Genomic DNA, 19877 nt, shown 5'->3' with positions numbered 1-19877 from the left:
GTTGACAAAACAAAATAAAACACGGACAAAAAGCAAACCACAAAACCCCATGCCTTACCACAGCGGGCTGACGGGTGAAGTCGCGGAAGGAAGGGTTGGCTCTTGCCTTTTTAAAATTCCAGTGCAGTAAACACAAACACACACACACACACACACACACACACACACGCCCCGGCTGGCTCTTCCCACACCCTGCCACACTGCACCAGCGTCCCTCCCCAAGTCCTGATTCATGAACCGTGCCACCTTTGTCTCATTTTAAACTGTGCAGACTATTTTAATCCTCCCACCCCCATCCCAGATTTTTTCCCCTCCCTGCATCCTCTGGAAAGCTCTGATGTAAGGCGCTCGCTAGGTGGGAGAGCGCTTCTCCCAATCGGCTCGTGCAGGCGAGATCCGGTGAAGCCCCCTCCGCGAGACCTCCGCCCGCGGGGCCGCTGCCCGGGACCCCCCTGCCGGCGCGGGGGAAGCGCCTCGGTCCCTTTAAGGTGTCGCGCTCTCAGAAGTGCGGGCAGGGCGCCCGGGGGCCGGCGAGGGTCCCGTAGCCGGGTGGGGACGCCCGCCGCCCTCCCCTCCTCCCGCCCGCGAGCCTGCGGGGGCCTGCCCGCCCTCCGCCCACCGCGCACGGGCGGGCCATGCGGCTGTGAACCATGTCCTCCTCCTACGCCAAGAACGGGACCGCGGACGGGCCGCACTCTCCCACGTCGCAGGTACCGCCCCCTCCTCCTCCTCCTCCTCCTCCTCCTCCTCCTCCTCCTCCCTCCCCGCTGCCCGAGAGCGCCCCGCCTTCGTGCCGGGCGCGCGGGGCCCCCAGTCCTGAGAGTCCGCGGGCCGGCTGCCCCACCCCTCCCCCGCGTCCCTTTCTCCTCCCGCCCCTCCTCTTTCTCCTCCTCCTGGTCCTCCTCCTCCTCACCTCGTCGGGTCTCTGCGCTCCCGCTCCGGAGCCCGCAGCCTTCCCCAGCCGATGCCGGGGACTTGAACCCCGCACCCTGAGAGTCTTTGTTAATGGATGTGGTGGGTGCTCGCAGGCGGCTCTTCTCGGGCGTTTTTTCAGCCGTCGAGGCTTGGCATGGGTGGGTAGGGGTGGGGGCTGTACCTGGGGACCGCGGAGGAGATTTGGGTGCTGGCTCTGGGGGAGCCCGGGGAGCTGGTCCGGAGGCGGGGGTGGTCGCCTGGCTCGACGCTGCCGTCCTCACTGGCTTCTCTCTGGCCCCGTGTGTCGAGTCCAGGTGGCCCGAGGCACCACAACCCGGAGGAGCAGGTTGAAAAGATCCGATGGCAGCACCACTTCGACCAGCTTCATCCTCAGACAGGTAGGAGGCGGGCGCGGGAAGGAGGCGAGGAAGTAGGTCGGGGAGGCGGCCGAGCGCGCGGCGCCGGGGTCCGGGAGCCGGGCGCAGCCCCCCGGTGCGGGAGCGGCGGGTCGCGTCTCCGCGCGGGCGCTCCGGCTGCGTCCTTCTCCCTCTGTGGCCCTGCGCCCGGAGTCTTCAGGTCCAGGCGTCTCCGCACCGCCCTGGGAACTTAGTTTGTGCGTGTGTACGCAAGTCGGCGGGGATCTGGTTTAAATCGGGGACGTTGAATTTAAGACTGCAAATAATTCTGGTTGCACCTTCGGTGTGTGGGGAAACGTCTCTAAGTCATGTAACTAGATTTTGCGTAACCAGAGCCCCTGGGACTGGTTTGATTCGGCTGAGAGTTAGGGGTCTCTTTTCTTTTGCCTTATTTTGAATACTCTTCTCTGACTAGGTCTTGGGAGAGATCTCCGAGCTCTGGTCAAAAGAAATACACTTTGAGCAGAAAGTTTGGTCTCACTTTGGGACCGCTTCTTTGGTTCGCTTAATTAACGAAAGGCTGCCGGATCTGATTAAACCGAAATAAGCGACGGCCGGCACTCAGTTCCCGGGGTCTGGGTGGTACTACACTCAGCGTTTGTTTTTTTCGAGGTGGTTTTCTTCTCGGTGGTTCTAGTGCGCATGGTGCATGCTAAAGATCGCCGGTTGCGCTGGACGCTTAGGTGCCTTTCACCTTGGCACAGAAAATTGGTCCTTAATTTTCATACTGTCCATGTATGTAAATGAAACCACCCCTACATAGCTGCTGGGTGCTGGAGAGATCATGCAAAAGTGAGTCACCTTGATCTCTCTCTGGAACACAAACTGTCGAGGTCTGTGCGTTCTGGGTGACCTGGGAGGATTTCTTTTATCCTGGGCTCCGCTGTGGGCTGCTGGAGTGACCTTGGGAAGTTCTTTTCCCAAGGTCTTTTCCTCCCAGGTCACTCAGAGCATTGTGTAATGTGTTTTAACCTATGGTGTTTTAACACAGCTACGGTGTGTTTCTTTAGTGATTATCATCAATTTGAACAGATTATCCATGACGTATGGGCATTAGATTCAAAATTGGACTCAGACCTCTCCTGAAGGGTCCAGAAAACATAGTTAGATATTTATTATGCAGATACTCATTTTCTGCAGAAAAAGAAATTAGTACTCCTCTTTCATTCAGTGAGCATTAAGCATAAGCATTATTAAAATAAATATATTTCGTATTCTGAATTCATTGTAAAAGTGCGTTCTATATCCTTTGCAGTGTTTAGATTACTTATGTATTTGATAAGTCAAAGATATTCTTCGTCTTTAAAAAAATTTTCGAGTTATGTGACCATTTGAGGTCTTGTTGATGTCTACTTCGTAGGTGCCTATTTTTGGTAGTGTTTTATGGTTGCAAAATTCTTAGAGATACTAATTATTCAGCAGTGTATTCAATGATCTGTTTTACTAAAAGTTTTGAGTTCATCTACACCATCACTACACTAATGCTTTAGTCTTCCACGCACAAACAAAACAATCAATATTCTTTCTAATATCCTTATTCTTTCCTCAATTTACTCCAATAAATGATTAAGTGAGATAATGCATGTGTAAGTTCTTGTTAAGTGTGCTGCCATGTGTTGGCTTATAAATGTAAAAAGTATTGCATGCTAAATACTTTTGGGAATAATTTAAACCAATGCAGATTTTTAGAACTAATATATTTCATAAGTCTTTCTGAAACTGGGGTTTGTTGGTTTAATAAAATGGTCTAATTTAAAATCAGGAGTTAGTTGTAATAGTATTATATACACAGTCTTCCTACTTTTTTCTGCACAAAAATAATACATAATTTCGGGGAGCACTTACAGTTCTGTGAGTATCCTACACCTGATCTCATTTGAATAGCATAATATGGACTTCCATAATGGCTATAATAAAAATAAATGAGGGATTTTTATTTCTTTGACAAGAGAGTAGAAACGATTGCAAATGGAATTTAACAATACTTTTTCAAATAAAATTAAACAGCTTTCACCCAAATGCCAAAAAAATTTTTTTTTTAAAAAAAGCATAACAGCTGTTTTTGTTATTAGAGCCTCATTATTTGTGGAATGACCAGTGATTTATTGTTTTTGAATTCTTGATACATTGGAGTGATGGAATTTCTTGGTGATATTTCACAGGCTGTGTGATGCTTTTGCACATGAAGAAGATAGTGGAGATACCAATAAAAATAGCACTGCTCATTTCTCTGTCATGTCATTTACAAATATATGGAGGGATACCTTTCACTAAAAAAAAGAAAAAATTGAATAGTCAAATCAGATTGGTAAGATTGGGCTGGTGGTGAAGAACAGAGGACAGTTGGCAAACCCACCTAATAAAACAAAGGTTTATTCTTTGAGCTGGTACAGAGTTTCAGTGTATGTGTGTGTACATGCACACCTGGTGTGTGCACACACATAGACATGCACACATGTGAGTTGGCCTGAAAACAAGCAGACTGAGAAAGAGAGCCTGCCTTGACTCTGAGGACTGCTCACCAAATCCCTCAGGCATCTTTCACCTTGTTTCCTGGTCTGCTAGATTGCTGGCCTCCGCAATTTAGGAGGGATGGAGGTTTTGGAATGAATCCAGGGAACAACTAAATGGTCTTTGAGGAAAGGTGAGAAGATTAAGTATTTTGCCACTGAAAGGAGAGAGAGCTAGAGATGACGCAGTAATGATCTTCAAAGTGTACACAATGGCATTCTTTGGAGATGTGATGGACTGTTCTCAGTCTTCATTGAGGATGAAATTCAAGAATTGGCTACAATGAGGAAGGAATGATGTTTTACAGCAAGACTTTCCTAAGAGTGTTGCTATCATTGGAATGGCTTTCCAAGTGAGGCTGTAGAATTTTCTCCCAGGAGATCACTTCTGATGGGGTATTTATGAATGGATTATTTATTCATGTTTTAAATTTTTAGGAAACACTTATTAAACATTTGCTGTGTGCCCAGCATTGTGCTAGTTACTGTGGAGGAGCAATGAAAAGATGAATGAGAGACAGCCCCTGTACTCAAAGAATTTTATAATGTAGTTATGGAGACATAGATGTATGCAAATAATACAGTGAAATGTAGCAAGGAATGAGGGCATAGACAAAATGCCCATGTGCACTGAGTATTGAAATACCCATGAATGTACTGCACATACAGTTTGTGTGGTGGAGTACTCCAGGTTACTTCCACTGGAGTTCAAGGAGAAAATCTGATCAGAGTGGAATTTAGTTTGTTGACCTCTCCTTGTGAAGTCTGCCCTTATGAGGACTGCAAAGTCTTACATGGCCTGGTCCCTAACTGCTTCCAGCCATCTTGAGCCATGATCTCAGCTCTGAACACAGAGCTTGAACATGCTACCCTCCCTCCTGCCAGAGGCCTTTTGCACATGCTGAGCCCTCAGTGTAGAGGGCTCTTGCTCTCCCTTCTGCCCAGTTAACTTTTAATCTTCCTTGAGACATAAGTTTAGTCTTCACTTCCTTTTCTAACCTCTCTGATGAGGTCACTTTCTCAATTAGGGGCTCCCGGAGTGCCTTGTGCCATTTCTCAATAGTACCATCGCTATTATAATTTAATATGTACTTAGATTTCGCTGTTAATGTCTGTCTCCCCATCCAGGTAATAAGTTCCACAAGGGTGGGGATGTGTCTGCGTTTGGTCTCCTTTGTGTCCTCAGCATCTAGCATAGTGGATATTCAATAAGTATTCATTCAAATGAATGAAGGAGCGGATGGATGGAGGGCTAGTTTGATATATTTTAGGCATAGGGTTCTGCTCCAACATTAACTCTGTGTTTAATGGGGAGAAATTGCCTCCTAACAAATCTCCCCAAAATTTAGTGGCTTAAAGCAGCAACCATTTTTTTTATTTCTCTGTTCTAGCCAGGCAGTTCTGCTTTGTGTGATGTTATTTGGGCACTGGGATGGCTGAAAAGTCTAAAATAGCCTCACACATGTGGTTGGCAGTTGATGCTGGCTGCTGGCTGAGAACTCTAATAGAGCTTTTGGCGGGGGCCTCAGTTTTCCTCCAATGGGGTCTCTCAGCATGGTTGCTTGAGCTTCCTCACAACATGGTGGCTGGGTTCCAAGAAGGAGCATCCCAAGAAGTAACGGCTGAGGCTTCGTATTTTGTAAGACCTAGTATCAAAAGCTACATGACATCACTCTGTTGTAGTCTCTGTCAAAACCAATCAAATGGCCAGCCCAGTTTCAAAGGGAAGGAAAATAGACTTTATCTTTTGATGGGGTGAGGCAAGGTCACCTCACAAAAGAGCATGTAGAGTGGAAGATTTTGTCGCAGCCATTTTTGGAACCATCTACTTTAGAGCAAGGATCCTTGTGTTTTTTTAGGTATGCTAATCAGATGATCATTACAATAATTCAGTGATCCCACACTGTATTTAGAGATCTAAAATATATTTAGGTACTAAGTTGATACTATAATAAAACAAGTCAGAAAAAATTCTTTGAGTTATAATTTGAGCACCGGTTATAGACACATTTCTCTGATGAAATGCAAATTCATCAACAGAAGGTATATGCTTTGTGCAAGCTCTAAGAATAATCATATGCCTAGAGCATATATGTATGCAAAATTGATCCATAAACTTAGAATCACAGAATTTTAGAACAGGAAGAGATTGCAGAGGGAAAGTACTTCAATCCCCCATTTTTAGATGAATAAAACATAGATCCCAGGATATAAAGCCTATCAATTTAAAAAAACAAATTCACCAGTTATTTTACCTTCAAAACGAGTTTATTCGGGTGTAGCCAAAAGAATTGCAATTCAGGGTGTGTATGCTATGGTGAACCATAGGCAAATCCAGAGAGACAGAAGAAGGGGCTTGCCTTTATAGAGTAAAAGGGGAGTAGGGAGGGGCTGTTCTAAACAAAAGTTTATCAGAGGAAAGGAACAGTTCAGGGTGGCGATGGCTTCTCTTTGGCTGAGCTGTGGTGTTTCTCACTGGCTGGGCTGTTGCCAGGTGGAAAGAGAAATCTTTCTTCAGTACTAAAGTAGTTGTACTTTCTGTCCGAGATGCAGGCCTATGTCTCTTCCTATTTGGAGTAATTGATCATGTATGATAGGGCATGAGAGCGCCCCCTACAGGCCTTCCCAACTCCAGTTTGGTTGAGGTTCTTTTACTAATTTCCACATTTCCCCCTTTTGATCCAGATCTTTCTCCAAAAGCATTGCTGATTAAGAGTCAGGTTCTCTGTGCATAGAGGTTTTGTCCCTCAGTGTCAGGAAGGACCTTTCCTGGTTGTTGTGTCCCACATTGGAGGGAAAGTATATTGTGGTTGGAAACCATTTTAGGCTACATTTGAGTAACAAGGAAGGTTAGGACAAGAACTCTCAGGCATTTCCTATCCAAAGTCTACATTTCACCAAGGTCATAAGCATTGGAGATCATCTTGAAGTGCTGAGCCAGCATTACCTTATGGGGCACATCATTTTTATGAAGGTTCGACAGGCAATAGGTATAGAACTTTACAATAAGTATACAGAGTAAGATTAAGAGCAATACTATGAGCCCAGTTTGCAGGATGGTTCTAAACGAGGAGCCCAGACCCAAAAGGTAACCAGCTGAACAAACCAAAAGACAGTGGATTGTTAGGTGAAATTTGTTGTAGCCAATGTGTCTGCTCTCTAATCTTATGTAAATGGGTTTCTACTTCCCCAGAGGCATTTATCCGTGTGCACAGGAGGTGTTTGCCACTGCACAGATACCTCCTTGCTCAGTGAGTAGATAATCAAGCGCTATACGACTTTCCAAAACTACCTTGGCCAGTGAGTTAGGCAATCATTGCTGAGCTGAAACTGCTTTGGCTGTGGAGTTGGCCAACTCTTCTAGTGTTAGGGAGAGATTGCTGATCATTTGTTTGTTGGCACTCACTCTGATCCACTGGAAGAAAGCTTTTCCCACAGAGACAAACCGGGAGTCAAGCATGCCTCCTGGGAGTTCTCGTTTAGAGCGACTGTGGAGATGCAATGAGAGAGTCCAGTGAGAGGTCTCTGGGTATGTAGAGAGAACAGGACGGTAAATACAGCAAGGGCACACTGTCCTTGTATTCTCCAGCTGTCAAGGCAATGAGTTGCCTACTCATAAAGGCTATTACTGAAACTTCCACAGATGAAGACATGACCAGGGGATGTGCATATGACTCCCACATAAGTAATATCATTTATAGATTCATTTATTGACATAGAGGCATTAGCATTATATAACCAAGGCTCAGATACTATGTTGTTACATACCAAGAGGTTGCCTAAATACATGGACATATTAAGAAATGTACAAATGATTCAACTTACATTGATGGTCTCACAAAATTTTTCATACAAATAGTCAAAAGATCTTGTTTTCTCCTTCCAAGGTTGGGTTAAATTAAAGCAAGAGACAAGTTTAGGTGGGCTTAGCACCCTGACTTGTTAAAATGGGCCAGCAGAGCAATTTAGATAGACAACAGCATCTGGAATCCCAGTGAAATTACTTATAGGGTGAACTAAGAGGTCGTTACTATCTTGGATAGATCGAAGTTTCTGACGGCAAATCCAGCCGCGAGGTTTCTCCCTTTTGCAAGAGATTGGGAAATGCAGACAAGTGCATTGTCCTTCCAAGAAAGAGAGGGAGAAAATAAAGTAAAAAGCAACACTGAGAAGAGGGTATACAAGCCTGGTCCAGTCATCTTGCGAAAGCTGTCTGCCTCAGATATCAGCTGCTTCAAATCCTAGTTATTTTGATTTGGAGGTCCTCAGCGTTTGTACAGGAGTAGATGTCAAGTAGAGCCTTTAGTTGTGAGATGTGTGCCTAAGGCTCGAGTCCTTGAAGTTTGGCTGCCATCTGAGAAGTGAGGAGGGCCTAGTATAGTCCCTTCCAAGGATATTTCAAGGGCATTAAAAATTGGAAACATTAGTTTGGAGAGTCATAGCCAGACATTTAAGGAAACTAGAGGAATTTAGGATCCAGTCCAGTTTATATAACAAGTATATAACAAAACCTTAAAGACAATTAATAGGACTAGAATTTAATATCTACAAAGGTGCAAACGTAATTTCTTTCTCCACAATTACCCTCATTTTTATTAAAGATAATCATAGTAAAACTAATTTTTTGTATTAAAATTGGCCAGATTTTTTATGTAAATGTAGCAAGAATAGTCATTGTCCATATGAATTCCCTTTTTAAAGATTGCTTTGCTGGAATCTTGTAAGCAAGATACTAGGCTGACCCTTCTAAGCAGTTCCTTGAAGCTGTCTGGCCATATCTGAGTCTATGTATATCTCTCTCAACTATGACATTCTAGTCAAAGCCATGGTAATATAACCAATATTTCCTATGTGTCCTGTTATAAGGAGAACAGATTCTCATTGAATTTATGTAAATACATATATTGTCATGAAAAGAATACTTGAGTTTCCAAATTCTGGAGGAATTAGGTAAAGAGAAAAAGATAAATGTTTCAACCCTGTTGCAAAGATACACTTTACCAAATTGATGTATATTATGAATAGCTTAAAGAAGAGAAGAAAAAGAGGTCCTTTACATCTGGAAAACAAAATATTAAAGCAATCAATTTTCCTCTAGAGTTTTAGAAATTCTTAGCTACTTCAGTATTATGATCTTAAAGTTATCAAAAGCCTGTATCCAATTACTTGTCACATCTTTTCCATGAATCTCTTTGAAGATGAAACATATTTGTAAAAGCATCAGAATAAACAATAACTGTCTGTAAATGACAAAGAACCCCCCCAAAAAGGCAAAGATTAAGGATCAGATGAAAGTTTATTATAATGCACTTGACAAGGAAATTTGGGTATTTTTGTGAGATACATTTTTAGACCGTAAGTAGAGTTATAAGTGATAATGTTATATTAGAACATATCAAATTTTTAGGAATTTTATACAGTTTCTAGAACACTTACATTAGTAACATTCACCTGTACAATATAACCTAAAAAGGTTTACTTTCACTCATCTGACCATGCTTCTGATGTGATTTGATGTATCAAATAAGCCTAATTAGTTTAACATCTCTCTTTTTATAAAGAGAGGGAACAAATCTTTTGAGATGTTCCAGATGCCCTCTGGAAAATGCCAAAGTTACATGCCAAAGGTCAAAAAAACTTCATTTAGAATTTGAATTTTTGGAAAGCTTGTCAAAAATATCAAAAAGTTTGGACACTGGAAAAAATAGGATCACGCATCCTTATGAAATAACACTTAAGTATCTATTTTACCAAAGTAACAATAGAAGATTTCAAAGGCAAATATAAAAGGTTACATAGTTGTAAGTAAACTTAACTCTTTTAATGTTAAGAAGACTTAGTTTTCCTAAGTTATTAAAGACTTGATAAAAACAACACAGGAAATTATTTTGATAAAACACAAAATCTATGTTTTCTAGACATATTACTTAAAAGGTAAAGAAGCTTTCACAATCTGCTATCAAAAGCAGACCAATAGCCCAAGAAAACCTTGTCCTCTTAACAGAAAAGAAAGCCATATTTTAATTTTGCATCAGCTCACTTTGATATTAAAAGTCATTCATTCCAATCTTAGCCCATCCTGACCATGCATAAAATTTCTTTCCCAAGATTCCTTTCCATAAACCTAATACAACTTTCTTTTTACATTCAGATTTTGTCCTGTGTTTTTTTTTTCCCATTCTGAAATAACCTACCTCTCTTTAGGACAAAGTTGCTTTCTTTTCCCTCAACAAAATGCATTTCCTTCCTTTACTGAAATACACATCCTACTTTCCTTGCATAGGGAGATGTTTCCCTTTTTATTTCTGGTATCTTTGGTTATGTATATTAGAATTTTTAACCCTTAGAAGAATCCTTAATTCCTAGTGAAAACTAAGAAGTAAGCAATTGTGGACTGGCCAATTTATAAATATATCTCAATTTCTAGAAGTATATGGCCTTTTAAAGAATGCAACTTTTTAAATGTGGCACAAGACATGGTTACTAACAAACTCAAATTTATCTTTAGTTTCTTTGCAATAGGGAGCCAAAAGTAGATAAACTTATCTGGAAATAATTTGGGCATTCAGTGAGTTCCCCTCACTTAACTTAACCTAGCAAAACTTTAAGGTTTCAAGTTACCTAAAAAGATTTGGGGAAGCTATTTAAAAGGTTCACCTAGAAGCTTGATTGTATATATTTTTTGTGTGTGTGTGAGGAAGATCAGCCCTGAGCTAACATCCGATGCCAATCCTGCTCTTTTTTGCTGAGGAAGACTGGCCCTGGGCTAACATCCGTGCCCATCTCCCTACACTTTATATGGGACACCACCACAGCAAGCGGTGCGTCGGTGTGTGCCCGGGATCCGAACCCGAGAACCCTTGGGCCGCCAAAGCAGAGCACGCACACTTAACCGCTGCGCCACTGGGCCTGCTCCAAGCTTTATCCTATTTATATCCATTTAATTTACTTGTTTTCAATAATTATGTTTAGATTTCTTATGAAGATTTCACCATACCAAGTTATTTTTCTTGCTGACACATTTTGTAACAGAGATAACATGAACTTATTTGACTAATAAACACAGGCAGAATGAAAGATGTATTACATTCAGTGTTACTAACTCTAAAGACATGCCTATTTTAATTAGACCAACAACCTTAAGCTGGCTTTTCTCTCCTAAAGATTAATCCTAGATCATGAAAACTTGAAAAGCATTTGGGTTAGTTTCTATTATATTTCTGAGATTTAGGAATACTAAATTTATAAGCACTTAATTTCAAGCTAATTAAATAGAGCTCTTTTACAAATCAATTATAGCAATACCACCAGAGGCAGAAAAATATCACATCTCTATAACATACATACGTAGACATACATAACATACAGACAGGCACAGACAGAACTCTCATAGATTTTATTTAAAAAATTTTAGCCATGTCTCAGGTACAAAACTCAAAAAAATAGCTGGATCCAAATTGTAGTTCTTACACGTGGACTAAATTAAGGTTACCTGTTCAGATGGCCAAAGTCTTTTACTAAAGATTTTTTTATTTGCATGCTTTAAGGATCCTTGTAGAGCTATTTTTGGAGTCATTTTGTCTGTTATCAAAAGTCAAGGACAATTGCTATTTAAATTTTTTCTTCTAGTTTATTTGCTCCAGTTAACTTAGAAATGGTAATTAAGGGTTTAGCATTTGAGTCCTCAGAGGGTCTGATTTTAAAGGGGCAGGTTTTCACAGAGGAGGAAGAGAGACAAAGATGGTGGGAGAGATGGAGCCTGAGCACGAGATGGCTGAGGAGTGGAGTCTGGGAAGACAAACAAGATGGTGCCTGAGACAAAGAAGAACGGGGAGGGGAACATGAGGCTTCAGAAGCCATTTTGTTCTTCCTCAGTTTGTAGTTGTTTTGGCTAATTTAGACATGGTATCTTGTAGCGAGGTGATTTTAGAATTTTGTGTGCATTCAGAAGCCTCCAGCTGCCAATGAAGATAGACTACCATTAGTTTTGCTTAATTATAGAGCTGCAGTCTTCCAATTTGGTTTTAAGAAAAGTGAGTTTGGGGAAATCGATAGTTCTCCATAATGGCTATTGTAATTCTGGTCTACTTTTGGTCAGTTTGGCCCTCTTAGTTAAAAATGCGCATGTAAATGACCCATAGTTCTTAAACATAAACCCAGCTGGCATCCCTGAAGGAGGATTTCCATCAGAACATTTAGATGACTAGGATTCCATTTCTGAAATTTCCGCTGAAAACCCAAGAAAGTTGCTAGAGTCCTAGCCCTGATCCCTAAAAACAAAAGAAAGTTCCTGGGAGGCCAGCCCAGAGGCCTAGTGTTTAAGTTCAGTGCACTCTGCTGTGGAGGCCTGGGTTCGTGGGTTCGTATCCTGGGCACAGAACTACACCACTTGTCAGCCATGTTGTGGCGGCGACCCACATATAATATAGAGGAAGCCTGGCACAGATGTTAGCTCAAGGCTGATCTTCCTCAAGCAAAAAAAGAGGAAGATTGGCAGCAGATGTTAGCTCAGGGTGAAACTTCCTCAGCAAAAAAAAAAAAAAAAAAAAAGAAAGTTGCTAGATTCCCAGCCCTGATTCCAAAAGGAATCTCAAAACCAAAGAAGAACTCTGGGATTCTCAGTAAGCCTCAACCCCAAAAGGAACTGTGCTATCTTCAGAAAATAACTGAGTACTCACTGAGGATGACGCCTTGAACCCAAGGATAGAACCTTGAACCAGGAGGACAAAGGCACCCCCTTGTACCTCCTCTTCCTGAGAAGACAAAGCCTCTTCCAATCGGAATAAAGCTGGAGAGCTCAGAACGCAAAGGGAGCAGAGCTCAGAATCTGAGAGGACACTTATCAAACCAGAAGCAGGTGGCAACTCAGAGAAGTGATGAACACAAGGGGTTTAGTGTGGGTGCTTCACTTGATTCTGAAGGTTACCATCTCTTGGGTGTCGCCTTCTTTGGATCCCACTTTCTGACACCATATATGTAAACTTAAAAAGCAAATTCGCAGGGCTGGCCCTGTGGTTTAGTGGTTAAGTTCAGCGCACTCTGCTTCTGTGGCCTGGGTTAGTGGGTTCGGATGGCGGGTGTGGACCTACACCACTCATCAGCCATGCTGTGGTGGTGACCCACATACAAAATAGAGGAAGATTGGCACAGATGTTAGCTCAGGGCGAATCTTCCTCAGGAAAAGAAAAAAGCAAATTCGCCAGTTATTTTACGCTCAAAATGAGCTTATTTGGGTATAGCCAAAAGAATTCCAATTTGGGGTGTGCATGCTATGGTGAACCATAGGCAAATCCAGAGAGACAAAGGAAGGGGCTTGCTTTTATAGAGCAAAAGGGGGGATAGGGACTGGCTGTTCTAAACAAGAGTCCGTTGATGGAAAGTAACAGTTCAGGGCTGAGAGAGAAATCTTCTTTCAGTAGTAAAGTAGTTGTACTTCCTATTGGAGATGCAAACCTATGTCTTTTTCTATTTGGAGTAATTGGTGATGTGTGACAGGGTATGAGAACTCCCCCTACAGGCCTTCTCGACTACAATTTGGTTGAGGTTTCTTTTATTAATGTCCACAAGGCCTCACCGAGGTTACCATTGAGTTCTTAAGTTCTTAAGGCGTTACTCAGTTCTACCATTGAGACAGGGGACCTTGACTCAGATTCTGCAGTTTTTCTACCACAACACACGTCATTCCTGAATAATCAAGACAGACATAGACGTGGACATATGAAAGGACATATGGAGCTTATTCCTCTCAGATTCTAGAAATAGTCTTAATTTATATGGTTACTGTGAAGAACAAAGAAACAACTGGAGAATCTGGAGACTGTAGTTTTTTTCTCAATTTTATCATAGGATGGGATTTTTGCATGGTTCATGGTTTATGGAGGTTTGTTTATTTATTTATTTACTTACTTACTTATTTAGTATTCATTGTATTAGGCAGAGTCTAACCAGGAAACAAAACTACTTGAGTTTTTACAACTGAGGGACTTGAATGTAGAGACATGGTTAAACAGGTGATGGGAGAGCTTAGAAGCTAAACCTAGAAGTTAGCAACAGCAGGAAGCCACTATCACCTCTAGGCTAGGACAGGGAGAGGAGACTGTTGATGGAGCCCAGGAGCCAGAATTACCTGGTAGATGCTGGAACCACTGGGGTACTGTTTGTAGGAGCAAGAGACACAGAGGAGATACAGCCTCTGCCAAAGAAGCCACTAGAGGTGGAGAGAATGGGGAGAAATACTCTGACTTCTCCCTTGCTGCCCCCTGACCCCTAGTGTCCTGCGAGTGCCTCCCACTGGCTGAGCCTGGAAGGAAACCAGCCCACATGGGAGCCTGAGAAACAGCCTGCAGGCCTTGGCCCCGTTGAGATAGAAGGCAGACAGGGAAAGGGGAGGAATGAATCTAAGGGAAACAGGCCAGGACTGGCACAACTGTTCTTATATTTTAGCTGCGTAGAAGACAATAATGAATCATTTTCATCGGCAAAATTGGAAGTTTTTTTCTTTTTCAGTACCAATAAGTCTTTATTTATCGTATTTTTTCAGAGAAAAGAGAGAGGAAGGGAAGAGAGTCAGCATGTGTGTTACACAATGATAGCAGATGGGAAAGGAAGTACCCCGCACGGCAAAATCAACCATCAAATAAACACTCCCCAGTGACAGGGTCACCAAAGCCCCAGGGCTTTGCTGAGTGGCATAATCCAGTTACAATGAACTCGAAGGAAAAGTTCACACTGTTTCCTTTGTGAATTTTCTCTGGAACGCATCTTCCCAAATTGAGATCTGGTAGAGCAAGGAAGAGCTCTGCCTCTCGTGGCAAACTGTGGTTACTCTTGCTCTTGGGCTTGAATAAGTAAAACTGAATTTACGAAGCTCCCGGTTGAGAAATCTAATTAGGGGCAGCTAACCAGTGAACCAGTCATTTTTGCTTATCTTGGAGTCTTTGTTCCTGGCACACAGAGCTCCCTAAATCTCATTTTTGTAGAAGAAAGAACTATTTATCCTTCAGTTTAGGATGGTAAGATTTTATAGAAACTTAGATAAATTGTGATTCAAATTTTAATCTTTCTAGAAAATTATAGGGTGCTGTGTGGAAACTTAAGCTGAAAATGGCGTTGGCTTTGCCGTGGCCCTCTCCCCTTAATTCCTCCACATGCTGCTCCAGACAGTGCCATCCCTGGGTATCAAGGAGCAGAGACTGCTCCTTCGTCAAGAGAGAAAGCAAGGGCAGAGCTGAAGTCAAACCACGTGGTGTAGCTGGTTGTAGAAACCAATCTCTCTGCCCCTGGTGAGTCTACTAACTCAGTGGGGTTAGCTGGGCCCAGCAAATCTAGTTCTGACACATGTTTTCTGGCTGAGGTCATGGCATTGTCCAAGCTCATCTTCTTCCTCTGAGTTTGGCCATTTCTTGGTCTCATTTCTACAGCTCAGACTCAGATATGAGCCCTAACCAGGGCGAGCAGGCTTGCAACTCACTCAGATTCACTGAAGACTCCAGGAAACCTCCACAGACATGTGGGGAGTGGGACACGCAGGCCCCGTTCTTCTCTGCAGCTCTCTGTTTGGCCTCTGCATGCTTTTTAGCAATATTTTGGAGCAGAGTGCTTTCTAGAACAGTGTCACCCTCTCCACTTGCTTGCCCTTCACCGGAGCTTCCTTCCCAGTAGCAACATCTGTGCCAAGAATGGGTTACAGGCCTCAGAAACATCGATCCTCTGAGCCTGTCCTTCAGTGGAGGGTGCCTGGTGTAGGCAGAGCCCCTGGATGGTTTTCACTTCCTTTGAACCCAGGGTGTTGCACCAATATTTCCTCTGTGGGCTGTGCAAAGCACTTCCTTAACCTTTCCCAATCACACACTTTCTTTGTAATACACATCACATCAGTAAGTCTCAAGAAGAGCTCGGCTGTTATCCCCAAGGAACCCCCATAAACACACATTCTGATTTAAGCAGGTGGTATTGTCCTGTCTTTGCACAGTTTCATGCCCTCCTATTCATGAACCAGGAAGACGTTGAGGTAGAATACAGCACTCTTTGTTCTAGAAGAGTGTAAGTTATGAACTTGACTCTATGGCAAAACATCAGGAATTTTACGTGGATTTAACCGTGTGATCCGGGGCAGGGAGAGAGGATAGGACTAGAAATAGAAGGCTGAGTTAATGAAAAGGCTAAATTATAGATTCAATTTTAAGGGAAGAGTTTTATTGCTTTCAAGTACCAATAATGACAAGCTGTGTGCTGTGGCGACCTGCTTTCAGATGTAAAGGCTGATGTATTATCAACACCTGGCTTGCATATAGACAGTGCTTTGGAATATCTTTGAAGACAGTTCTCATTTTAACTAGAGTAAACATGCCCCTCTGCAAACTTTCCTTTTTTCTTTAACATAGGCTTTCTTATTACACACATAAAACTGAGCAGAGGTAATTACTTGAATCTGAAGGGATGGCATTCAAGATTTGTACTTTCTGTACTGAAAACATTAATTACATAGGGGCTGTAAAGCTTATGTGACATCTCCTGAATCTTTCTGATCATCTCACTGTAATCATTTGGATGACAAACTGTGTCTATTCTTTTTCTCATTTTATGTTCTTTGTTGGTAGAGGTATCTTTCTCCAGGGTTGCAATTTAATTGCTGAAGCAGTAGTCTTTGTTTTGAGAGGAAATATTTTGGAAACATAAACTTGAAAAGAATCTGCATTTTTCTGGGTTGGCAGAATCACCAGAAATGGTAAACTTTTGTAGTGTTTACTGTGTCCGAATATTATGATATTATTTTTTAACTCCTTAGGAAAATTTTTTTTTGCAATTTCTTTTTTAATACTTTAATGATGGAAAGACCAGCAGTAATGGAAATACATAGTAACTTATGTAGATGAATTTATTGTACTCTCCTACTTCCTTCTTGAATTGCCAGGTGCTAGCGTTAACAACTCAAATGCTGATTATGTTTCTAAATCGAACAGGTGGGTAAAAAGCTCACTGTTTAGGTTAGAGTGCTCTATAGTCACAGTTTTCTTGTTTGGCCTCTGTGTGTGCGTGTGGAACAGAAAGAGGGAAGCCATTCTTTCAGGAATTCAGAGGCTATATTCTGTTATCACCATCATCTAATTTTAGAACATTTTCATCACCCCAAAAGAAACCTTGTACCCGTTAGCCATCATTCCCCATCCTCCTCCCCAACGCCAGCCTTAGGCAACCACAAATCTACTCTCTGTGTCTATAAATTTGCCTATTCTGAACATTTCATGTAAGTGGAATCATACAATAATATGTGATCTTTCGTGACTGGCTTCAGATTTTTTCATTAACATATTCTCTACACCAGCCTGCGAGTTGCCGGTTGTAGCCCTGGTTGAATGAGCAGATGCTGGCCTGCGTGTGGAAAGCGGCTTGCCTTTCCTTAAGCCTGTGTCCCTGAGAGCTTTTCGAGTTGTGGTGTTGAATAGGGTGGATCACATTTATATTTATTTTGGAGCTGCAGCCTCAGGTTGTAAAGCTGGATTTCTGAGGGGGCAAAAGTCTTTGACCTGCATGAACCCCTGACCTTGGCCTCCTTATCATCAGGATTGAACAAAACTGAGTGAATCTCATCCTTAGAAGGGGATTTATATAATAGGACGAGATGGATGGGATTAAAGAAAAGTGTCTGAGCAATATAAGTGGTTATTGCCATCATTTTCAATAATTTTTAGTAATAGAAATATCTTGGGTACTTAGAATTCAAAATACTTCTTTTATTTTATCTAGATGTTCATAACAACTCAGCTCTGGTAATTATAATATTTCTTCCTTGAGAGAGACAATTAAGGAGAAAGCAGAGTGCTCAAGTCCCCAGCTAAGTACAACATTTATGGGAGTTATTGGGTATATGAAACTGCACTCTCTATGTGGCAGGTGCTGCTCAATTATATTTGAGCACTTCCCTGGGGGACAAAAGTCAATTATCAACACAGTCGTGTGGGAGAGAAATAGGTCAGCTGCAAACATTCTCTGCTAATTTCAGAAAGCTTGAGGGGTGATTTAGTTTGGGGGATATCTTTTATTCTTTTGGTCTCCGTGTTGTAGGGAGACCTTGTGGCAGGGAAGGCTGTTTTTCATTTGGTATTGGTTGTCATATTCATTTACTTTAATATAATATAAATATTTCTTTTGATGCCATAAAATGAAAATTAAACCAAGTAATACAGTTATTAAAAAACAATGTCAGATATACATTGTAAGAGTAATGTGTATCATGGGTTTTATTATTATTATTATTGCTATTTCTACATTAGTGGAGATGCTCAGGGTTTAAACTAACCCAATAAAATGCAAATTTCATATTTCCAAGTATTTTGTTTAACTAATATTTCTACGTAGGAAGAGTAAAAAGTGTTAATTGTAAAAAAAAACAAAAGGAAAGATATTGGTTTTTAAAAAAATTGTTTTATTTTTATTGTGCTAAAATATACATAACATAAAATTTACAATTTTAACAATTTTTAAGTGTATAATTCGGTGGCATTAAGTACATTCATTAGTGTTATTTTTTTAGTGGGTGTGGCAGGTTATTTAAAAAGTGCAGGCAGCCGAAACTGAAATATATCCTATGCTAGTCAAGTCCACCATTATCCAGGCTCCCACCACAAGTGTGGTCTTGCTTAAAGCAACAGCAACGTCAGAAAACAGCCCTTGTTTGTTTCAACAAGCCGGACGTTGAAGTTGAGGAGAAGCAGGAAGCGCTGTGGAAGCTGACGGGACCCTCAGGGTGGTGGTGGGGGGGGGCGGGGGGTGGGCAGGGTGCCCTGCCCCGGAATACCTGTTTCCACACGCCTGAAGGCCTTGTTTCCCCCTCCACTCTCTGAAATCCGAGCAGTTTCAAGATGATTTGGGTTACCGAGCAGCCTATTTTAAAGATGTGGACGTTCCCAGGAGTCTTTCGGGGCTCCAGTGATATATACATATTGTAGTTTGCCTTGCTGATTACAGATACGCTCCTTTTACCACCTGCAAACAGCCCACCTCAACAAGGCAGACGTGCGCCCTCACAAAGACCCCAGTCTCGCTGGATCCGTTTGTCCGTCCACACAGTGTCCTCCCTTACTTCAGAAAGCTTGTCCCCTCTGCCTCTGCTACCAGCACGCCTGTCCAGACTTGAACTCAGCCCTTGCTGTCTTCCCTCTGCCCTTCCGACATGACATTCCATCTCCTTGAAGAAGGTCTCACCATTTCCACTTGATGAGGATCTTTCCATCTGTCAAACCCCTCTAGAACCTTCTCCTCCACGAAGCTCTGTCATATGGTCTCCTTGGCACTCCCTGACATTCTGTTTTGACTGTTCACCTATTAAATTCTCCTTTGTGTCACCTGGATGTCCCCGTGCCCACGAGCCTGTAGGTCTGCATGGACAGTGTCAGTAACGGATTGTGGGGGACAAGAGGAAGGAGGAACAGGAGAAGTTGTCAAGTATCAACATTAATAATCCACATTTTGCTTGTTCACCTTTCCTACCTGTGCACATAGGACCTCAACACCTTGCCTCCTACTATCTTGCCCATTATTTCTGTGAGTCCGGGAAGTGCTTACAACTTAGTCCCTGGTTGATGTCTGCTGCCACAAGCCTTTGAGGGGGCTTCCCCAACTGCAGTTGCTCTGCTTTCCTTTGTGAGAACACTGCTTTCTTCTAACTAAGATGCTATTTCTCAGGCAAAACCTAGAAGGTAGCTAACAGCACCATACTCTTCAGCCGCTCTGGATAAGCTGTGTTCCAGACTTCCTCAACTCTGGGGCATGCTCTGTCCCCTGAGCCCTCAAGTGGCACTTCCTGTGCCTTGCATCTCGCAGATTGCCTTGTAAAGCTTCTGTACTTTCAACCTGCATCTCTCTCTGTAGGGTTACACTGCAGAACAGACATCATTCTGCCTCTGCCCCAGGAATGTACACAAAACTTGCTTCTAGCAGTGACTCTCACTCATGTTGACCTGCACAAATTGATGCAGACACAGACAAACTTTGAATCCTCTTTTAGGCTCAGCTGCAATATACTTATAATAATTTA

At 42.4% G+C, this 19877-nt stretch overlaps 1 protein-coding gene across 2 annotated transcripts in view; it reads left to right on the top strand.

Annotated features, from left to right (window-relative positions):
- The first annotated feature begins 650 nt into the window (after positions 1-650).
- The window catches only part of CACNB4 (calcium voltage-gated channel auxiliary subunit beta 4), a 251769-nt gene continuing 232542 nt past the window's right edge, over positions 651-19877 (top strand). Inside the window, exons 1-2 of one of the 2 annotated variants that reach the window (XM_087435205.1) lie at positions 651-710; positions 1230-1313. In XM_087435205.1, the coding sequence (XP_087291331.1) occupies positions 651-710; positions 1230-1313 (144 nt within the window). Of the gene's footprint in view, positions 711-924; positions 1015-1229; positions 1314-19877 lie in introns of those variants that run through there. The other variant, XM_087435206.1, reaches the window with a different exon arrangement.

This window comes from Ceratotherium simum, chromosome 9 (genome assembly GCF_057802395.1).
Source record: "Ceratotherium simum simum isolate JZ-2026a chromosome 9, ASM5780239v1, whole genome shotgun sequence".
In the NCBI taxonomy this organism is placed as follows: domain Eukaryota; kingdom Metazoa; phylum Chordata; class Mammalia; order Perissodactyla; family Rhinocerotidae; genus Ceratotherium; species Ceratotherium simum.
This window is presented reverse-complemented; position numbering and strand designations above follow the sequence as displayed.